General features: G+C 38.2%; 1 protein-coding gene and 1 pseudogene across 1 annotated transcript in view; both read left to right on the forward strand.

Annotated features, from left to right (window-relative positions):
• The window catches only part of LOC107719475 (estrogen-related receptor gamma-like), a 99079-nt gene extending 94685 nt beyond the window's left edge, over positions 1-4394 (forward strand). Inside the window, exon 8 of the mRNA XM_016526893.1 lies at positions 752-4394. Within this exon, the coding sequence (XP_016382379.1) occupies positions 752-996 (245 nt within the window). The 3' untranslated portion in view covers positions 997-4394. The remainder of the gene's footprint in view (positions 1-751) is intronic.
• Positions 4395-13021: 8627 nt separating this feature from the next.
• LOC107719499 (usherin-like) overlaps positions 13022-24153 on the forward strand; it is a 236590-nt pseudogene continuing 225458 nt past the window's right edge.

Consider the following 24153-nt stretch of genomic DNA (forward strand, 5'->3'; position numbering starts at 1 on the left):
TGTGATTGGCTTTCCGCCCTTTGTATTAAACTATGCATACATACATGATGCTGTATTGTTTATAGTTGTCTAAGCAACTTAATTAATTATAATTGGTTTATAAACATTATTTTAAACATTATGCTCTTTTTTTCACAGATAGTCATGTTGTCTTGTGCTTTGAATAAACGTGCATTAGTAATATTTTGCTCGATGCGCTCTCTTGTGGCCTCAGAAGAGAAGCCAAAAGCTTTTCTTCACCCTAACTGAAATTATGCATTGTAAATTCGAATATAATTCAAATTTTGATAATATTTAAGTACAAAATTTGAATTTAGTTTTTCAGCCATTTTGACAGTCCTAGTTGCAAAACTGATTTTCACTTGGGTCATGTCTTAGTGAAAAAAGTATTGACATGCATATGTTGTATTGTACTGAATTTGTGGTTATTTCTAAAGCAACTCATCATTGTTCTGTGTTTTTTTTTCCAGATTCCATGCATTTAGAGGACGTGGAAGCCGTGCAGAAGCTCCAGGACGTGTTGCACGAGGCCCTGCAGGACTACGAGGCGGGCCAGCACGCAGAGGACCCGCGCCGAGCCGGCAAGCTGCTCATGACCCTACCGCTGCTCCGGCAAACGTCCACCAAGGCAGTGCAGCACTTCTACAGCATCAAACAGGACGGCAAAGTGCCCAACATGCATATGTTGTATTGTACTGAATTTGTGTTTATTTCTAAAGCCACTCATCATTGTTCTGTATTTTTTTTCCAGATTCCATGCATTTAGAGGACGTGGAAGCCGTGCAGAAGCTCCAGGACGTGTTGCACGAGGCCCTGCAGGACTACGAGGCGGGCCAGCACGCAGAGGACCCGCGCCGAGCCGGCAAGCTGCTCATGACCCTACCGCTGCTCCGGCAAACGTCCACCAAGGCAGTGCAGCACTTCTACAGCATCAAACAGGACGGCAAAGTGCCCATGCACAAACTGTTTCTGGAGCTGCTGGAGGCCAAGGTGTAACCGCGTTATACCGACAGAGAGCTGGAGGGGGTACGTCACTGACTGCACCCCTTCACCGGGCAGACACTGACTAACTCTCTGCCACTGTTTGTGAAACCTTTGTCTATAAACTTTAACAAATAATAACTAAAACATAACCGTAATGGTACTTCTAATTACTGACAATGATACGTAAATATAAGAATGATTTAAAATGTGATTATTGAGAAAAATATGAAGTGTAAAAAATGACTGCTTTCATTATTCAGCAGTGGGACTTGAAACCAGCCGTCGACTTGTTCTTCTCGAAAATCTGATGCTGAGTTTTTTTGTGCTATTGAGACATTTGATTGATTTTCAAAAGAGAAATTCTGGAGCCGAAAAAGACCAGCCCTGCCAAAGGAAGGAAGTCCACGCGGTGGACACCAGCAAGCGAAACTTTCCCCGAACTGTACCGTCCAGCTCCCATGTCACTGAAGGAATCTAGGGATCGACCCTCTTTACCATAAGATCGTGACGTAGTGACTATGTGCAGTATTACATTAGAGGTCCTCGGAGCAGTTTAACAACGCGATAGCCAAACGGAGATTTTCACGTCTTTGAAGAAGCTGCTCCTCACCATTACGTAGCCATGCGGACTGATCATGCGTGTGTCACTCCCTTGTCGTTTTCTTTCAAGTCTTCCAAACACGTCTAGCCTCTTTTACCGATTTCATTTCGATCTTTTCAGGGAATAGCCGAAGCTTTAGTCTCTCATGCAATACCGAGCAAAGAGGAATCGCAGTGGTCAAGGAACAGACTCATTTATTTATTGACTTTATTTTATTATGTTATATTCCAGTGTATTTTTACTGTACTGAAGGATGTAAATATATGGTACGGTCATCAAACACGATGTTTCTTCATATAATGTTAATAATTGATCGTTATGTTTTTCTACCGACCACCGTGTTGCGTAATGAAGACAAACCCCTGCTATCTTCTCTAAGCAATAGATGTTTAAAAAGTGGAGGTGTAAATGTATGCAATTTTGTTTTTGGTTTTGTTTGTTTTTTTTCTTAGTGCCACACTTACTTGGGAAAATGAATTTCCAGAAGCTTTCGCTTTTCTGTCTGTGCTTGTCATAAAATGATAGATTACATACATGATATGGCCAGAAGGACCATAACCATTATCTCAAGCCAATTATATATGCATATATATTAACTTCAGCCTCGAAATTCTATTGACATTCTTTCATACTAAAGCAGTATTTGAACTTTGTTAAGCAAAATAGCACTTAGGGAAAGATGGAGAAGCATCGCAGGTTTACTTTCACGACGGTCCTGATTTTTACGCGGAATAGCGCCAGAGATATCATACACGTGACGTAATCTTCTTCCAAATGACATTTTTAGCAGAGAGGCTCAAGTATCAAAGCAAGCGATCCACAGCCTTCATCAGAAATATGTCAGTATTAGTATGGGGTATTTTCTGAATATTCTTAAGCATTGTATATTGTAAATTAACAGATTATAAATCTAACCTAAGACATTTTATTGGAACAGATCAAAGAAAAAAAAAAAGAATGAAAAATGAACAAAAAAAAATGTAGTTCAGCTTCTTGGTGTTTCATGTCTGCTGTGTTTTTCTGAAACATCTGTTTTTTTTCCCTTTCCGCAAAAGATGTAGTGTACTACCCATGGTGATCGCAGGTCTCACTGTTCAGTATGCATTAATTTTCTCTCTGTTTTTTCTTTTCTAGTTTTGGTTCATTTTTGTAGAGGCAGGGTAGAATTAGAGACAATACTGGATGTATGAATCCTCAGGAGCAAGATGATGGGTTCTCAAATAACCTTTTGAAAAAAGACTCTTCCTAGTTACCGCTAGATCAACCGATCAACGATCAATATAATCTATGCTGATATATAAGTGAATATTTAAAAGGAGGTGCATTATATGTACAAGAGACCATCTGTGTAACTCCTATCTTGTAGACTAACACTGTATATCATAGGTTACGATGACAAATGCTTTGAAATAGTACATTTTTTCTTTCTTTCCCCTCTTTTTCTGATTTTCCTTCTCTTTTAACAAAATGCTGTACATAAGGCCTTCATGCTGAACTCCATTGGTATATATCTTGACTCTTTAAGGTTGCAAAGGGAAGAAACATTTTTGTTTGTTTTGGTGTAAGATCGGTTTTCAAAACTATCACTTTGACTTTGTGTGCTTAATAAAAATGACGAAAAAAAAGACGAAAGAACAGATCATTTTTTAAGGCAAACTGGGAACGAGGGTTTTTAGTTGCTTTTTCTCAGCCTTGTTCTATAAATACACTGTATCTATCATTAGCTATTCAAAACTCTTAATAGATTGTGCTTTGGAAAGGTTAGTGTAACGTGACTCTAGATCTTATTGCTCATGGCAACTCATCAGATGGTCAAAACATGGGTTTGGGGGTTTCTTTGGTTGGTTTCTTTTTTGTGTTGTCTTTACTCTGAGGTGATCACGATGGAAATGAAGCGATGTGAAACTAGACAAGCTTTATAATTCTGTTCAGCGTTGTAAGATTTCACGAAAAACTAGAACAAGCGGTTCCAAACTACACTCAGTCTTTCAGATATGCATTTTTCCAAGTTGCTTTTAGCGCACAAAATGAAAAAAACAAAACAGAAGCAAAATACTTTTATGACATGTACTGTGTCATTTTGGACAAATCGGTACCCAGACCTCTCGAACCATTTAAAGACAATTTGACTGTGTCTTTTAACACTCATCTATCCAGCACAGAAATCAAAGTGTCATTTATCCGTACCCACGACGACTTTTTTTTAGATATATTTTCTTATTTAAAGCAATATGACGGTACGACGTACAGTTGTTGTACAATGTGATTCGATTAGTGATCAAATGCTGTATCTATTGGACTATTTTGCAAAATCTAGGATAATAGGATTAAGGATGATCAGATATACAAACAACTGCTATTTTTAAATGTTGAAGAGGTTAGGTGTTGGTTGTATTTATTCATGCATCGATGCGTCTGCCAAACGCATCTAGGCTTCCTGGCAGTCTCATGCAGAAACCGGTGTGGGAAAGGACGAGATCCAGAAGGAGGAAGGGGAAAGAATAAAAGAGCATTTGAGAAGCTTCTGTGATCAATATGATAATGATATATTTCAACCCAGGAGTTGCTGAAACAACCTGTAGTGAGAATCATGTCTGTAGTTTTATCGGTAAAACTATTAACTGTATATTTTTGTGATGTGCATCATTACAGTGTGCTCCAAACAATATGTCCATTTGTGTAAATGTATTTATTTTACATTGTATATATTGTTCAATGCAAAAAGAGAGACCTATGATTCTGTAACTACGATCAGTTCAGATGTGTAAGTCCAATTATGCCTTTCAGGATAATAGTAGAGCAATATTAAACATGCTTCCAGTTTTGACTCGGGCTGTGTTTTACTGTGTGAGAACATGTTTTCAGTCTTAACTCATTGTGGATTTATTTATTTATTCATTCATCTGTTTATTTATTTATTATTTTTAGTGCTCTGTAGACTGCCTACTGTGGGTTAAACATTATGAGAATCGAGGTTAAATATATATTTATTCTATTTTTTAAGGGAATTAATACTTTTATTTAGTAAGGATGTATTAAATTGATCAAAAGTACAGTAAAGACATTTATAATGTTACAAAGATTTCAATTAAATGCGGTTCATCCAATAATCATGAAAAAAATAAATAACACAGTTTTCACTTAAATATTAAGCAGCATAACCATTTTCAACGTTGATAAGAATTGTTTTCAAAACATTTCTGAAAGATAATGTCACATTGAAGACTGGAGTAATGACTGCGGAAAGTTAATTTTTGCCATCAGAAATAAACTAAATTTAAAAATGTATTACAATAGAAATAAGTCATTTTAAATTGTAGTAATTTCTTAAATATTACTGTTTTTACTGTATATTTGATCTAATAATTCCAACCTTGGTGAGCATAAGAGGTATTCAAAAACATCAATATAAATCAAACAGAAATAGAGAGAGGGAAGAGGTACTGTACTTTTAGTGCCATTTTGGTTATTATGAATTATGAGCTGTTTTTACAAATCAGAAACTCTCAATCACACTCTTGTCAAAACATTGCACATTCATTTTTTAGTTTAAATTAATAGAAATATATATATACATATAACTATTTGTGTCTGCTAGGCACATAAGTAACATTTGGATACAAATTGGAATGACAAAGTAGTCTGTATTTATTCATATCCTGCTTTTCCTATAGGGAAAAAAAACACTTATGGAATATGAGTAATGAATATAATAGCTGATGAGCAGTATGCTGGTATCCAGGCAATAGAGCCGTCTGCTTGGCTACTTGACTTTTTTTCCTCTCAAGAGCAGTCTGTCATTGTTTAGTTTTTTTTCTTCCTGCACTGGCATCTTCACGCAGCCACTCTTCATTCTGTCGCGGTTACAATATTATTGCGTCGGAAAGGGGAAGAAAAATGGTGGATGAGCAGAAAGTTCTTGACAACTTGATGCAGCGTTTGAGGCATGTCCACTCAGAGGGTAATCAGCCGCTATGCCCTGAGGCTTTACAGCAGACACATTGATGTACTGTAAGACAACGGTCCTAACATCAGCACAGTCTCCTGGTCTGCCCACATCCAGTCTGTCTCTCCTATAAGACTCGGCGGGCCAAATGAGGAGCAGGAGATACAAACATCAACAAGAGGAAAGCACTTAGGATACCTAAATAGCAAACCTCAGTTTTTACACCCTGCTGCATAATAAATTTGACAAAGAAGACAAATACCAAGGCTATTTAGTGCCTTTTCCTGTATATAGGCTTGAAAAGAAAGAAAATATAGCACTATATAGTAAGATAGCATTGTGTGTAAAATCATCTGCAGCTAATATGTATCATATAATGTGGGGAGACATTTAATGTTCTGTAGCAAAAGCGTTTAAGGCCTTTAAGACCTGCAGGCAAATATTTTTCAAGAAGATGACATCATAAGATATTACTTAAAGAGGGCCCCGTTGGCGGCCCACTTTTTTTTTTTTATTATTTGTGCTGCGGCACATACATTTTACTCATCGACTTCGGAGTTCATTTATTTTATTTTATCTTTACGCCATTGATTCATTATTATGATACAATAAAAGCTACTTGAGCATTTCAGCTGCCAAGTACCGTTATCATTAACCTTGCGAGACGCTAAAAGTGCTCCATGGCATTTGTAATGGCTCTTTTAACTCTTTCTACTCTTCCATGTTATACGGCTGCAATGTGGAGCTGCTGTAATTGGGTTTTCACTGATGTTGGACCCTCAGAGGAGGCCCTGGTATAAGCTACGCAGAGGTATATGCGCGGATATGCCGGACTATTTGTATTTCTCCATTATGTCAATTTATGGATCATCCCGTCGGTGCAATTTGGAACCGGAGCGGGAAAGTGCCTTATAGTCCAATTGGGAATTTTGATGTTCCCCATAAAGCTTTAGTTCAAAGTTAAGCTCATTTTAGATTAATTGATCTATTCTAGACATATTAGTTAAACTGCTGATCTAGATAAGTCTGTTTGAAATGACCTCTGTCCTGCTCACATCCATTTAATGCTGGTAACCGTATGAACTGACATTAAAAAAAGGAGTGGCCAAGGTATATTGTCAGGGGTTCATGCATGTTTAATGGGGCATCAGTGCTGGAAATAAGATGTGACCAAAACAAAAAAAATAAAGACTGTTTGATTGATGACAGAAATTCCATTCAAATGAAATTATTTGCAGAACACCTTGATTGTACTGACCAAATTTAAACATGATTCCTGTCACTGCATTTTAAACAAACACTTTTTTTTAACTTTCAAAAACTTTCAAAGATAATTTTTTTTTTTTAAATCTGTTTTGCATTTAAAATCCATTTCAGGTCCAAAAATCGGATTGAGCAAAATGGAATTAAGTTGTAACAATGTTCAAGAATTGGGTTGATTCAGCTCATTTGAACAACTCATTTAACCAGTCTATAAGGATGTTGATTGTCAATGGAGACTCTCAGTCTAACCAAATGCATTTTGCTTGTCTTTAGCTGCAGGTTCTGAAGAGTTGAATGCAGTATAGACCAACTTCCTGGTCATTTCATATACCAAACTACTGCGTCTCTTGAGCGGTACTGTATGTTTTGTGGTGTCCCCGACGTGCCATGGGAACAAAGTTCGACTGGTGGCACGGGTGTGCTTGGCGTCATCTGTGAAGTGCTAATGTGTGCAGTTGGGCCCTGATGGCTTTTTGTCAGTGAGTCCACCCAATTTATTTCTCAGTGTGAGAGCAGGGTCACTCTCCTGGGTCTTAGTGTGCTGATGGTCTGGGCCACACTGTGGTAATGGCCTTTCACGGGTCTCCTGCTCCCTCGACACCGGTTATGTCTCTGCGAGAGACATAACCGGGCCTGATATGTGTGTGTAGAAAGAGAGAAGGAAGTGTGTAGATCTGATTCCTGACAATGTGCAAAAAAGACAGCTTTGGCCTTGTCCCTCTTGAGACCCTGTTTACCCCGGATGCAAGGAGCTACCAGATGATCTCTGAAGTCTTGGGTCTTTATAGAGAGTTCAAGGAATGGTTAACCAAATGTTTTAAAGTTAACTTCCAGATAATTTCAAGTATGATTTTTGATGTCCTTGCTTTAATGCTTTTTCTTTTTTTTTAAATTATAAGACTTTATTATTTAAAAATGCCATAGCTTTCTGATAAATCATATAAATATATGGACATTTGTCCATATATGTACCTGAAACATTTTACAAAATATCTAAATATCTTCTTTTGTGTTCCACAGATGAAAGTAAGTCATACATGTTTGGAACGACATGAGTAAGTGTAAATAAGTGTAAATATTGACAGAACTTTCATTTTTGGATGAACTATCCATTTACTGTTTTAGATCCCATCTTTCACAGCCAATGTTTTTAATGTTTGCCTTTCACAACCATAATGTAGGTTTATTAGCACAACTATAAAAACAAGCACAGAGTAGGTAAACAAAATATCTTCTTATAAGACATTATGTAAAACTATCAGAAATTCCAGTATTTTAGTATCTCATTAGTCATCTTATTAGCAAAGTGGATTAGTTCCCATCTAAACCCTTCTTTTACTCGTTTCTTCACGCACCACGTCTCCACCGTTCTACTGAGGCAGATAATGACTCATCTCCAGCAGAATAGCCTTTTTCAATTTTAGAACTACTTAACACTAAATGTAACTGGTAGATCACTCAAAAGCAATTAATTGTCGTCCCTGTAAAAGGCAAGTTCACCATCTCCTTAATACATGGGATAAAATGGATCAGACGGCATCGGGCTCATTGAGAGCATTAGCGGGTCACACTTGCACGTTTATTTGCACTTAAATGTTTTACTCTACATTCGATGAACCATTAATTCGGTTAGTGCACTTTTATAAATAGTTTGGGGTGTCATCTGGGTTTGAATTAGTAGCACTTGAGATCTCTTTAGGGGAGGCCTTCATAAAATAGCATAAAGCACAATAAATAACTAATTTGTGAATTTATATAACGATTTCTAGGAGTGAATCCTAGAGCAAGCAAAATGTATAGATATTGTACTTTAAATTTAACATTATTATTTTTGTTATTGTTTTTACTTTTATAATAAACTTAAATTCTGACAGATTTCTTATTTTCTTCTGTATTTTCTCTGCTTTACCTTAGTTCCTTGTAATTCGGTCCATGCTTTCAACCAGAGCTGGTGTTTGTGTCTGCTGAAATCTCACCCCCCTGTGGCGCAGTGAGCTGAGTGACTGACTGTGTATGTGTATGTGTGTGTGTGTGTGTAGCAACCGAACACTCCAGAGCCCATTGTGACTTGACTTCCCAGTGATCTCCAGTTCCTACTCCGAGCCAGCATGGGGTGTCTGGAGTGTCACATCTGACAACTCAATATACAGCCATGTCGCTACACAGGAGAGGAGCAATCTGAGAGATGATACACTGGCACAGTCCCTCTATGTCCATCTTTTTCACTGACAGCAACAGAGATTCCAAGCACGACAGCGGTCTTGAAATGCACTTTGCCCACATTTTCTGCTCCCTCTACTTCACGCTGCAACTTGTTTACAATCTCGGTACACATGTCCTCAATTATTAAAGTATTTCGATTAAGATTTAGATGTGTCAATATAGTATGAAAAAAGTATTTGAGAAAGTTTTTGAAAATCCAATAGTAGCTCACAAAACAAAACAAAACAAAAAAGAGGTTGGGGTGGACAGGACAGTTCAATGTTTTTGTACCATAATGTAAACAAAGGAATAAAGAAATAACTAAATAAATAAATAAAACAAAATCCCAACACAACAAAGCTCAATGTAACGAAACAAAACAAGGGGGTAGAAAGTACATTTCAATGCCTTTGTACTTTAATGTAAAACAAAAAAACTAACGAACAAAAAAAATAAAAAAAAAAAGCGAGACTAAACAAAACCCAACTTAACAAAACAAAAGAAAAAAGAGCCAAAGACTTAAACTACTTCAGTCTGTGTGCATTGAATTTATTTAATACGCGAGTTTCACAATTTGAGTTGAATTACTGAAATAAATGAACTTTTCCACGACATTCTAATTTATTGAGATGCACCTGTAGACAGCACATTTCAGTGCCTTTTTACCATAGTGTAAACAAAGCAACAAAGAACAAAATAAGAAAACAAAACAACTCTCAACGCAAGAAAAAACAGAACAAATAGACTGCATTTTTTCACTGCTTTTGTACCATAAATAATTGTTGTGTATGTGAGAAATACAACTTTGATCTGAACAAACTAAATGCTATTCTAATATTTAAAGGTTTTTTCTGAGGGTCTGCTAAATAAATACATTTAACAATTTTAATTGCCATGTCTTCAAACCTAGAACAGTGTCAAAGTCTTTAAATATAGTAAAATAGAGAGATGTGGAGTGCCACACAACAATAAAAACACTGTAATAAATGAATAACGCTACACAAAAACAACTTTTAACACAGATTTAGCAAGCAAATTGCTGAGGTGTGCTGAAAAATACAACCGGAATGATATCTGTACCCCTTTGCCAAACTGTGGCAGGTTTTTCTTCCTGCACTGGGAGTAAAAGGATAATATAATCATATGTATCTCAGCAGGACAGGGATTTCACTATGGAACCCTGGGGGAAAATACCACAGAACTGCACATCAGCAGCATAAAGCTCAAGATATGACTTTCAGCCTTTGTTACAATTTATGTCCCATATTTTATTGTAAAACAAACCATATGCCAGTTTAACAGTCAAAAGGTGCATGCCAGTGGATTCCCTTTAGTAAGCCAGGGACGATGGGAATAATTTGTATGTTGGTTTGTTAATTTGGCAATATGGGAAACAGTCCAGCGTGGATTTTTAATTTTGCATCACATATTTAAGTGGAGAAAAAAAAGACAGGAAAAGTCTAATAGAAACACTACAATGTGTTGTGTTTGTAGTTGTTGAGCTTCATTAATTAGTGGAAGAGTCCTGGCGCACAGCTGGGTTAAACTACCAGGGTTCGTCTCCTGAGTAACTGGAATGTAGAGGATAGCAGTGTTAGCCTCATTTGCATGCTATCTCTGTGAACAAAAGCTAAGATAATGCTAAGGCTAATTCTAACACCGCTCTTCATTTCAACATTCTCAGCATTTGTGTGCAGCAGATGCTGCAAGACAGGAGGCTTAAGAAAAATCGATTTGATTAAAATCCAAACCTGATGTCTACTTCAGCCCAGAGGAAGAGGAAAACATGATGAAACAGTAGTCAGTGTTGGGAAATACTTTCATTGGCTTTGATCCTAAATTTTAATCTCATGAGAATAAATAAGATATGCAAAATATGCTTTTAGGATATTGCAATGCATATGTTTTCTTGTTAAAATGACCCTTATATTTTATTACCACACTTCTCATAGTGGATGCAACATCATTAGAATTGAGGGTTAAAGGGATCATCTACACAAAAAAATACAAATTCAGTCATCATTAACTCACCTTCATGTTGTTGAAAATCTGTATCCTGAAATCCTGACTTTCTTCTATGGAACACAACAGAAGATATATTTTGAAAAATGTTGGTAACTACACAGTTTCCCATTGATAGCCATTGTATTGACTAGACTAAAAAAAAAAATAATAAAAAAAAAATAACAGCAGAAGTCAAAAAAGCAAGTTTTGGTTATCAACATTCTTCATAGTATCTCAGCAGAAGAAAGAAATTAATACATGCTTGGAATGACATGAGGGTGAGTAGATGATGACAGAATTTTCTTTTTTTGGGTTGACTATTTCTTAAACTTATTCAAACCTTTAAGCATAAAAAAACATATAAATCCACTAAGCCCCTCTGATTGTGTACAGTAAACAGGTCCAGCATGTGTTTTAATAGCAGCAGAAATTAGCTTCTGTTCCTCAGAGGAACACATTAAAGAGAAAGTCTTTCTACAGCTGATGGGGTTTATTGATTATTAGGCTAGTGAGCTAAGCCGCTTAAGGTCATTAGAAGCACTTAATTAAAAAGTGGTAGGACTGTCTGTGTTTACAAAAGTAATTGCAACTGTTTATATATTTTGCATAGATAATAAATAGTTTCAAATAACATGAGAGTTTTGTTTGAATCATATTTTATTCTTTTGTGTGGTTTGTTATCTCTTAAATTCAGCAAAATGTCCATAGGCTGTATCTGATAACCTGATTTCACTGGACTATAATGGATGTCAAAAGTGCCCAACGTTTGTTTACACTAGTAGGTCCATTGCATTCAATAGATGTTTTCGACCTGCGTCTGGATAAAACTGTCGGCAAGATCACTTATCATTCAGTATGTAGGCTACTACACATACTATTTAATACCAATAAATATCAATAAGTGAGGTCGAATTTTTTAATTAGTTTTATTTTGATAAACATGACACTAGGCTGTATCTGATAACCTGATTTCACTGGACTATAATGGATGTCAAAAGTGCCCAACGTTTGTTTACACTAGGTCCATTGCATTCAATAGATGTTTTCGACCTGCGTCTGGATAAAACTGTCGGCAAGATCACTTATCATTCAGTATGTAGGCTACTACACATACTATTTAATACCAATAAATATCAATAAGTGAGGTCGAATTTTTTAATTAGTTTTATTTTGATAAACATGACACAATATTAAGATTTTAGCATTCATGGCTCTGAAGGTGTAAAAATAAACACACGTCACCGTTGTCATCGATGAATCCGACCAATCATGAAACGGCTGTGTCGTCATCGAGAAGCTGCGCAGAATGCTCTCGCGGTACTTTGATGGTAGCAGTGCGTCGGCGCCTTCTCAAGTCAGACATACCAAATAACATAATATTTATATAATTTATATAATATTCATATAATAAGGGATGTGCCGAACGAGGCTTTTGAAGCAGAGAGGCTTTTACTTTTAATTAGTTTTATTTTGATAAACATGACACAATATTAAGATTTTAGCATTCATGGCTCTGAAGGTGTAAAAATAAACACACGTCACCGTTGTCATCGATGAATCCGACCAATCATGAAACGGCTGTGTCGTCATCGAGAAGCTGCGCAGAATGCTCTCGCGGTACTTTGATGGTAGCAGTGCGTCGGCGCCTTCTCAAGTCAGACATACCAAATAACATAATATTTATATAATTTATATAATATTCATATAATAAGGGATGTGCCGAACGAGGCTTTTGAAGCAGAGAGGCTTTTACAACAAACTGCGCTGATGCTTCGAAGCTTTTTTTATTTAGGCCCATATCAAGTAGGCTTAAGACGCACAAAGTAGGATACGACATTTGGCCAAAGTAATGCCATCCCAGTCATCAGTATGAGCCATTGCGTCATGGACCATAAAAATACTCAGACATCCCCATATAGTGCATTCATTCAGCCCCCCTCTCTAATCCTTTGTGCTGCTTTCCCCTCCCGGAGTCCAGCACCTGAATGTGCAACTCTGTGCCTGGTTGCTTAGCGACGTCGAGTGGCGTTCCTGAGCCAAGAGATCCACTTGTTAAATCGAGACGTAATGTAACGCTGACATCTTCCTCCAGCGACCGATCAATGATGCCAACAGGTGTTTTGGTTTTATTCGTGGCGGATATGTGCATGTATACTATTTATCAGCATTTCGGTAAATAGTTTTTAGAGTGATCGAGCGCTCAAGTTCTGGAGAGGAGCAGATGGCAAACTCTCATAATCTGCTTTGCTCAGAGTGGCCAGGCGCTCCTTGAACGCATCATGCGCCGAGGTAAGAATATAGATTGTTTTCAGTATCACGTATGGATCTTTAATGCCTCTATTTCGTTTATATATTGTCTGTATTAAATTAGTTTAATGTGGCATATTTCTTTATTCATTGAAGACTAATTAAGACGTTCAAACTCAAAACAGTCTGTGCTTTTGTTCATGGAAGTGCAGGGTATAGGCTACGCATTATGAGGGGTTCAGCCTAGTTCAGCGCTATATAAATGCATCATTCATTCATTCATTCATTCATTCATTCAGCCTAATTTTAAAAAATGTATGTATTTATTTCAACAGCGTTTTCAAACATCGTTTCCACAAAAGTTTGTAAGAGTATGCTAAATAGACGCGGGAACAAAAGTCGCGTTCGCCTGAGGAGGTAACCATAGTAACAAGCCGCTGCTCGAGAGCTTTCCGTTAAGTGTCGGACGGGAAAATGACAAAATTCCACAGTCACTGAATTACATATTTACATATTACAAATGATAAGTTATAATCAATAAGGTCTTAAATATAGTTGACGGGTAGGTAGATGCACAAAAAGACAATAGGCCAACTTCTCACTCAAGGAGAAAGTTACCAACAGAAATTCCTTTAAAGGGGTCATATGATGTTGCTAAAAAGAACATTATTTTGTGTATTTGGTGTAATGAAATGTGCTTATGCGGTTTAAGGTTCAAAAAACACATTATTTTCCACATACTGTACATTATTGTTTCTCCTCTATGCCCCGCCTTTCTGAAACGCGTCGATTTTTACAAAGCTCATAGGTCTGAAAAGTGAGGTGTGCTCTGATTGGCCAGCTATCCAGTGCGTTGTGATTGGCATAATTTGTATAATTGGCACATGGTTGAAGAGGACAAAATTTCCCACAGGTTTTCATGTTCTTGCTCGTTTTCTTCATTCTGATACAAAGTCAATAAGTTTGGCTCCAGCAACCTGTTGAATGTATGTTGGCAAATAGCCCGCTGCTATTGTAACGTGAACGAGGTTGACGACAATTGAGCTCTTGCTCAATCATCAATCTTGTAGACTGTTACTCTGGATTAATGCGTTTTTAAAAACCTGATCTGTTTTTTTTTTTACCTCTCTAGTGCATGCATTTTATGTCTTCACTGTACACCGTTTTAGAGAGGTTATTATAATTCTCCTCTTTGCAATGCCACTTGAATTCAGGGTGGATGTTACTGACATAAAACCATGCTCAGTGCAATTCAGATGCACTGGAAAAAGTAATTGTTAAGCTTTTCTTGCATCAAGTGGAATCCTAAGAGCCTCAGGTAGGGTGTCAGGGTATAATATTTTTCATAAATATGTTTTCACATATGACTTTGCTTTTCCTTTCTCCCTTTCGTTTTCTACAGGACTTTGACGGGCCCAAATCCTAGCTATCATGTGAAGGCTTTGGCCTCCTCTGTGACATTGTGCCATTAAGCTGCGCTGCCTTACCCAAGGCACTGGACTCTAAAAATGTCACCACCGGCATGACCATCATTACTTATTTAAGATCACTACATCAGGAGGCAACCTTGCCACCAACAACGAATTGGCTCCTTGGGCACAAAGGTGCTATGTTATTACTGTACACCCTAGGCTTTTATGCCTCCCTCGGCCTGGTTGCCCCTTAGGGCAACTTCCCCAGGCTTGAGAACATTGGGGCATATAAATCTGTCAGCACCACGCCGTTGAGGGCTACGTGTGGAATTCCTGAGAGAAGTACTTTCTGTCAAGCCGGCCAGGTTCAGGAGGATCTCCACACCTGTATCCAGAAGTTCTGCATCCAGGAGTTTCCGTATAGCTCCTCTACGCCAGACTACACTGACGTCCTCACCACAAGCGTGGGCACGTGCTGGAAGGGTGATGCACAGGACCACCATCCAGGCGCAGAAGCTGATTCCACCAGCTTCATCTTTCCGACCTCGAGAGGTTGTCCGGCTTCCCCGTCGACTCTTAAGCTTCAGCCCAGCGAGCTCATTTACTCTAACGGTGTGGCTGAAACTCGAGCAAGACACTGTAATGTAAGTAGACACACGTCCAGAATTTTCCCTTAAGAAGATCAGAGAGGCAGTGTAAGTGTTTCTGTCACTTAGAGAGTGAATATTTTACTTAATCAGCCGGATCAGTTTCAATGCCTGCTCCGTTCCATGAAAAGAATGACTTGTTAGAACACCGCTGTATGATCTAAACCTGATATGGATTAGCTCGGCCGCTCGCCTTGCCATAGCTGGTTTTATTCAAACTAGCTTTTCCTGTGTAGTTGATCCCCACTCAGCTGTTGGTTGTCCTCACCTTATTTTCTGACATTTCCTCTGTTGTATCTCCACTTTGAAAGCGTGTTGGTACATGGAACACATTCTGTGAGGAGTCCTGCCAAGTTGAAAAAGCTCTGAGCCCTGTTTGCTCTGCTCCGGCAAGACCAGCTGTGGCCAGTTTTAGATAAATGAAATGAAATTGCCACAGTGTTTCCTGAGCTCTGGCAAAAAAGCATCAACTCAAAGGCCACTTTGTTTTTCCACAGCACAGAAAATGATATAGTTGAAAGTGGGTGATGGGATGAAAGGATGGAGTCAGAGAGGCTGTAGAAGAAGAACAACTGTTTCAGCATTTTATATCAAGTGCAGAGCATGAAAAGAGAGATAAAGCCACAAGCGTGTACTGTTGAAAAATATATAAGCGAGTCCGTGCGGTCAAGGCGGTTCATCCGTCGCACTCTCTCCTTGAAGCGGCGCGAGGCAGAGTCAACAGGCTTGCGTGTTTATTCTGTTAGTGAATTAATTGGCCTGTGTTTAATACCTGCCTAAGATCCCCATGGTAATATGACATAAAAATATACACCGCTCAGACATAGTTTTTTGGAACACTTGCCTTAGTAGACGTATTGAATACTAAAACGTTGCCTTCCCTGGAGAAGCCTGGCCTAATTGCAAGTGGAGCAGGCAGCAAAAGCTTGGCTGTAGGTGAGATCTTTCTGACTCCGGGGCCAGCCGCAACCTGAGTACAAATGCTTTATGATTTATTGGATGCGGTGGCCTGTGTTCGTAAATGCTGCCGTTTCCCGTAAAACGTCTGTAATGGTGTTTCATATGACAGTGTATGAGGGTGTTTTCGAGTAACAAGAAAAGGCAAATGGAAAATATTGATACAACATGCATAAATGTCAGACTGATGTTCATTTTAGATGGCAAGGAATTTCCCAGTAAAAGAGGGTTGTTGGATTTTCATAGCCGATATTTTGAAGGTGTATTGACTGCTTACTAATGTCTTTAACTGTTCCTATATGAAATAATATGAGGCGCTTTATACGAAGATGCTTTATGCAATTCCAAATTATATTTAGTGTAAATGTAGGCCTGTTTTGGATATTCTTTTATGTTGCTTGTTTTGAGTGCCTAAATTTGCTCTCAACAAAAATTAATGTTTGCTTTTCTAATGTGCAGGACTTTAATGGAAAAGAGCGCTGTGGGCCGACTAGTGCTGCTGGTGACAGTCTCCAAGGATGACATTCAGATCCACTATGGCATTCACCGCAATCAAAACGTCTCCATAAGCATGAAGACTGCAGGTCACATTAGCATAGGCCACTGGACACACATGGCTCTACAGGTAGGCAGCATGTTTCTATTCTCTTATTCTTTCCGTGGTCATTTATATGTGTCACATACTATGCACGACAACATGAAACAGCATGTAACTTTATAATGTGATATCCAACTATAAAGTCAAACTGAATATTTAGTGGGAAATAGGGCAGGGCTTGATTTTATCCATCAGGTTTGGATTACTTTTGGATAGTTGTGATGGTATTGTTTCATTTTTGGTTATGTTAACAGAAAAGAAAAGTTGTTAGTGGAAAATGTTTGTTTGTTTATCTTCAATAAGACTATTAATAAAAAATAAAAGTTGAAAATTGCATTAAAGAGAACGAAAATTTACTTTTAAAAATGTTTTTAAAAAAGGTCAAGCTCTTATGTGTATTTTATAATATGTTACAACTCAACTTCCTGTTGCAATAGAAAATGCCTCATGATGTAAATGGTCAATTTTAATTTCTTGTCTTTAAAATGACTTTTCAGAGGTAAATCAGTTTGATGTGATAAAAATTATTTGAATATATATTGTACAATAAAGTATATGCTGCTTAGGTGCCAGTAGGGATGAATAGTTTTTCTAGCACGGAGGAAGAAATCATATAATATAATAAGCTTGGTCAGGTGTCATGGCAACACTAAATCACCATCCATTCATATTTGAGGTAATTAGCCGCTGGAAAATATTGATATTAATATTGTGTCGGGAGAACCCACAGCAGGTTCTCACTGAACCCATGTCACAACAGATTTCCACTTTGGACAAGATGCATGAATAGAAGGCGTTAATTGCAGTGGTAAACATCTGCTTTCCTGCAGCTGTGAGGGCAGGAAGGGGGAAGAGAGCAGGTCAACCCCTCACACACCCTGCTCTGAATACATATCAAAACAAACACACACACACACACACACACCAGGACAGTCGCTTCTGCTTCATTCCTGTCAGAAACGTTCAGCTGCTTTTGCCTCTGCATTGTTTTCAATGAATGATCCGCATCCAATGCAGCAATGCAAATATGAAGAGCACAAAACTGTGGAATTGCTGGGTCATGTTTCATTCTCGGCTTTCAGAGCCCTTTGCACAGACAAAGTACCAGTCAGTCCCATTAGGACTGGCTCTCTGGCTTTGTTCAGCTTTGGAAATGGCTGCCTATATCTCGGTGTCTGAAGTGAAAGGAGAAGGAGCAGAGGATAAACTTGGCCATCATCAGGAAACAGAGTGGTCTGTCTGTGGAGAGTATTACATTACAATAGTAGTGATTATTATGGCTTTAAACTGCAATCGTTCAGATTATGAATAGCAGGTTGACTTCTGGGACAGAAAACATTATTATGATAATGAGATCCTTCCCACAAATTCAGAGGTAATATGTTCCCTTCCTGTGACAGCCTTGACTTACTGGACTATATAAGATATTTTCTGTGCCCATTAGGAATTTAAACTGCAGGCCGGCCACTGTATTCTTGGGACAAAATTAGCCTATTTTCAGCCTTAACTCTTCATGGTGGTCTACTTACTGACGACTATTACTGACACAGTCTCTAAGTACCTGGTTTCTGGCAAGCTTTTTTCACAGGTACGGAACTGTCCCTTGAATATGATTATGAAAAACATTCAACATAAAAAAATTAATTGTGTGTAACTGTGCAACAGTGATGTTAATGCGTTATGCATCTGCCCTTCATAAAAGTGACAAATAGACCTTTTGACTGTAAAATGACATATTTTCAAAATCGACTAGTTAGTGGGTTACTTGAACAATTAATGAGGTAGTTGTTCTTTTGGCTGAATTACGGTCAGACACCAAATGCATTTCTTAGGGATGTTTTAATAAGTTACATGACAGAAATTAAACACAGAGGATAAATAACTCTGACTCTAGTAGTAATATATATTATACTCCTTACAAAAAATAGAGATATGCAGATTATGCATGATATATACAAATTATGATAGTTTGTGCAATAAAAGATTGTCTAGCCTGTTTATGCTTGAATTTATGCTGAATGTCTGTCTGTTTATCCTATTTAAAGGCTATATGCTAAGAAATCCTGTAAATTCATTACAAAGTACTAAAAAATCAGCATAAACTTGTCAACCTCAGTGATCAACTAGTCCAGTGTTTCCCAAACCTTTTTGTCTTATTTAGCCTACTTGAATTGTCAACACCAAACTAAAATGTGTTTCTTTCAACACTTATTGCAGCCTATTGAATTTCTTTAATAAGAAAGTGAAAATGTTAAGGTGCTCCCAAAATAAAGAATTTTAACTTTATTAATTGTAATTTGTATTAATTAATTGAATAAGTTATGGTACTGTAAAATACCTGTGATCATTTAAATTTGTATGGATTAATACATTTTATTATATTGATACTCCTAAAATTTTTATTTTGAGCCAATTTCTGTTTTATAGGTTTAACAAAGCAAAATCAGTCTTTCCAAGTTCTCCCTTAAAGCAGCTTACCCCTGGTTAAAATTCACTGGACTAGTTGACCATCCAGACCCATCCATACGTTGCATTAGTTTTGCATGTTGTATGTCTCTCATGTGTCATTGCTTCTTCCTTTTTCTTGCAAATATAAGCCTAATAAGACTGTGCACTTTGATTTTTACTATAATCATTTTCACATTACTTTTGCATTCCCTTAGGGTCAGTTTGGGATTATTTGTTGTCTTTAACTCCGCTACTGACTGCCAGTATAGTTTTGTCAAATGCAGGCCGCCAAATAATTAAGCACCCTGTCAGGTAGCTGTCTTCCTGCTGCCTGTTGAGGAAGCCTCTATAGTCAAAAGAAACTCTAAGATAAAGAGAGCAGAGGAAAAAAGCAACACTCAAACGGAATACAACATTACAGCGTTTAGAAAGGCTTCAGGGAAAAAAAAAAGAGGAGTTGATCTGTAGGTGCTTGTCCGTAGTCATTACTTTAAAAGGAGCGTGAGAGCAACAGAGGAGGAGAAGCTAGAGAAGAGTGATATGCCTTTTATGCTGCCCGCTTGGATGAGGATGAGGAGCGACAGTGGGCTTCTGTCAGTTGTTTGTTGCGCTGCTTATTGTGGCTAATTTGTCTCTCTGAAGTTGTGGGCTGTAATTGAGATCAAGCAAGTATCGAGCGGCATAAGACTCGGCTGGGAGGAAAAGTACAACAGTGTTCTTTTTGTCTCTCTTTGCACGTCAGTTCAAAACCGTGAACGTATCACAGCGTAGCTGACGAGCCTCGACAGGTCTCGACACATAAAAAGAGTCGTCGAAGAGGGAAAGTTGAAAATGTAAATGCCAAGGAGGAACAGTGATTACAGCCGCTCCTCAACGTAAATCTGAATTATCATATCAATGTGTGTCAGGTGCCTGTCATGACAAAACACGCTCTTATGAATGTTTAAAACTTCTTGTTCTTGCATATAAAGGTTGGGAGTCTTTTGATGCAGTTCTTCGCTAGTGAAGTGGAGTGGACATCATTAGCTTGTCCATTTTGTGGAATCCATGTCACAGACTTTGTTTTGTCTGCTTTCACTTTCAGGTTTCGTGTTTAGTTACAATTTAAAAAGCTGCTGTGATGCCAAGCAGAGACAGGACTTTGCTTGGGTCAAACAGAACTGAGTTATGCATCTTGAAAACTTATTTTCCCCTTTAGCTTCTTATATAGAAGTTGAAATAAAACCATAATCAATTGATTCTATATATTTTCTGAAATGACAATGTGTTTTCATGCAGTTTCTAAACTAGTGAGTAGAACCATAAAGTCTGGAATATGTATTTATACAATAGTTAGTTCCAGTCCTTGAATTTGTTTGGCTGAGGGTGCTTCAAGAGCCCTGATATGCAATCCAACAGCATTAGGACTGTTGTGTTTACATGTTCCAGACAGACTGGCAGTCTGTACATTAGTAGTGGGGATTTTTTAAAAGAGTCTCTCTGCAGGTTGCCAGTTAGTGGCTTTATAAGTGAGTAATTTAATTGTTAAATGAACTCATTAGTTTGAAAACGAACATTGATTCATTCACAAGCCGAACAAGTGACTTATGAGTGATTCACTGAATCATTTCATCAATGGATTCACTAATGGCTGGAATACACTACACGACTTTTAAAATCTGAACAGATTTTGTAAAAACTTACCGATTTTGTAAGTAGTCACAGAGGAAAACTGGCCATCATACACTAAACGACTGAGAATCTAGATTTTAAAGTTGTTCCGATCACAACAAACTCATGCAGAAATGTGTGCCTTGATGCCAGGAGACACTTGACAAATGAAGACAATGTGTGTTCTAGAATCGGCTGAAAATATCAAACATGTTTGATATCCTCTGACTGAATGGAATCATAGCCTGAAGCTAAAAAAAATCTGTGACCATCATACACTACGCGATTTTCTGTGAATCTGTCAGCTCAAATCTGCAGAGTGGCTCCAAACTCTGAATCGGGGTAAAACCAAACCAAAAGTCGTGTAGTGCATTCCAGCCTTAAACACTGATTCTTGCAGAAGACAAACACATCATTTGTGCATCATAAGTGCATCATTAGCAACCCTCTATGCACACCTTGGCAATATAATCGCCATTGGCTAGTAAATTTTTTTGTTTACTCGTCAGACTGATATACTATTTTACACACACACACACACACACACACACGTTTACTTAGCTATCTAAATGGGGACATTACATAGACTTCTATTGTTTTTGTTCGCAATGTAGAGGGTTGATTAGAATAGATCGCTCAACTGATTCATTTCAAAGTTGCTCAGAGACATGCACCTGTTAATTCTGCTTAATATCATTTGGCACAATTTTCATTGAAAGAGCAGAAATAGACAAGAAAGTAGCAACATCATATCTAAAATTTTTTTCATTTACTCAACAATATCCTCTTATTTATTGAACAGCATTGTTTATAACACTGCAGCTCCTGTGGGAAGCGATCTAAAACTGTGCTCTTGTGGCTGTTTATATGTTGACTTTGGCTGTTCGAAGTTTGTGAGAATCCCACAAGTTAATGAACATTTTCACGCACAATTAGAGCTTCCACAAGGGTCTAGGCCTTGGCCGTGCCATTTCGATCGCAGAGGCTTGCTCTGTGGCAGACGCTCGTTCTCCGGGGACATTTGTTTTGGCCAAGAGCTGCCGAGTCTCAAGCTCTTAACCCGAATGTGCACATGCCTCATCACCCTGCGTGAACTTCACCCCACCCAAAGATAAGTAGGCCAGCCAGCCCGTGGCCCAGGGCCCCTTGAGCCAGAGGACCACTAAAACTGGGGTGGGGTGGTGGGGTTGGCGAAGGGTAGCTGGCTGCCTGGAGTCAAACTATCTGTGTGAGAAAAAAAAAGATCATGCAGGATAATAAAGGCCTGTAGGCAGCTCGCTTTCACAGTATATGTTTAGTAATACAGTTTTTAACACAAATAGACTCCAAGTCCTCACTTCTTGTTGTTGTAAGCTGCAGTTGCAAATAGAATCACGTCTATTGCTCATTGCTTTTCACATAAAAAAATATACATTTCAAATTCTAAATTGAAATATCAAGAATGTCAAACAGATGTTTATCTTTGTAGATAAAGGTGTGCTTTGAAAAAAATTTACCGAAGCACAGGAGTAAATCTCTAGCAGAGGAGACATCAGCGCTGCTATCAGGCTGCCCTCTGGCTCTGGCAGGGGAGCTGGCAGCGGGTCAGCTGACCTTTCAGAGCTTCTCATGCCACCCAGAGTGATGGAGACTGATTGGCAGCGCAAGTGAAGGTGAAACAAGGTGGATGGAGGCAAGAAGAGCTTCCACCTTTCCCCAGCTCACTGTCCACAGGCACCGGAGGCCATGAGTGGCGAATAAATCACCCCAAAGTGTTGACAGGAAATTAGAGTCTTTGCAGCTTTAAGCTCTTGGAGTTGACTTCTATAGGACATGGGCGGCACGTCTTGCAGTACTTGTGAATATACTGGTTTTAAATTACGTGGCGTATCAAGAGGAAAATACGCTGGCCTTTTGAGAACCCTCAGCTATGACGTGCAGAGCATTGTTTAATCTGGTCCGTCAAGGCGTTTATATGCGTTTCAGCACATCAATGTCAGACGGAATTAACCGTTTGCCCAGAGATGGACTTTCCTTGGCAAGTTTTCTCAGGAGTCTTTATTTAGATTAAAGTCAGAGAAGATCAGCGGCGGATGGATATAAATCAAAAGGGGCAATGCTGAGTGGCAGAGCTTCTTGCGAAACTGGTAATGGCCATAAGTCGATATGAGCAATTTCACTGTATATTATGTCTCTCAGACCGGGCGTGAGTAACAATGACAGACGGGCGTACGGCCATGGGGCGAGAACCATCCCGGAAATCGTCCACACTGATCAGACAGATCAAATGCATTGTGTGGCCGCAACGGAGTCCTGTAATCTGTCATAGCTCCGCGGGGTCGCGGCTCTTTGCAGATGTGGCGGAGCTGATTACGTCTCCTCTGTTTAGCTGCCGCTGCCCTTCTGCCTAGTTAGCATGTGATTATTGCTAGTGAAAGGCGCGAGAGGGATGGGTAGAGGAAAAAATGAAGTGTACACTCCTGGATCTGAGGCCTGTCAGGAGATGGATGGGTAGCTTGTGGCACGCTGCCCCCGCATCCACAATCTGTAAAGTGTACAGCAAAGTCATATGAACACACCAGCACTCAGCGCACTACATAAATAAAGCCAGACGGCAATAAGTCAGGTGCTAAAACGTGCCGGTATGTTAAACATTTCCGGCATTTCAAAATAAACGGCAATTCATCAAACAGAAAACGTCGCATGTGCACTATATTGGCTCAATTATATATTTCATCTTTGGTGGTAATAAATAATGAGAGCCTACATGAAATGTGGGATAGGTTATTTCACTTTGATGGTTGTTCGAGACTTGTAATCTTGCAAGTGCGTGATATATTTGCTCACTTACTTGCTCTGATATTCAATTCCATAAAGGTTATATCAACATTTTAACTGCTTAAACATCTCATGATTTTGAAGGGCTACAATGCTTAATGATTTTACATTATATAAGACATTTTTATTTCTTCTTTTACCAAATTGTAGAATTATCAACCTCTTGGAGTGAATGCTGATATTACCTTTATTTTTTATTTTTTTATAATATTTTTTTATAAATAATTTTTAAAAATAATTATATAATATAAAATAAATTATTATTAAAAAAAAAGAGTATTAGCAAACTTTTTGAGTGAATACTTTAGTTACCTTTCTTTGTGTGTATGTATGTATGTGTGTGTGTGTATATATATATATATATATATATGTGTGTG

This window comes from Sinocyclocheilus rhinocerous, unplaced genomic scaffold (assembly GCF_001515625.1).
Source record: "Sinocyclocheilus rhinocerous isolate Xijiao unplaced genomic scaffold, SAMN03320098_v1.1 scaffold1234, whole genome shotgun sequence".
NCBI classification, from domain to species: Eukaryota; Metazoa; Chordata; class Actinopteri; order Cypriniformes; family Cyprinidae; genus Sinocyclocheilus; species Sinocyclocheilus rhinocerous.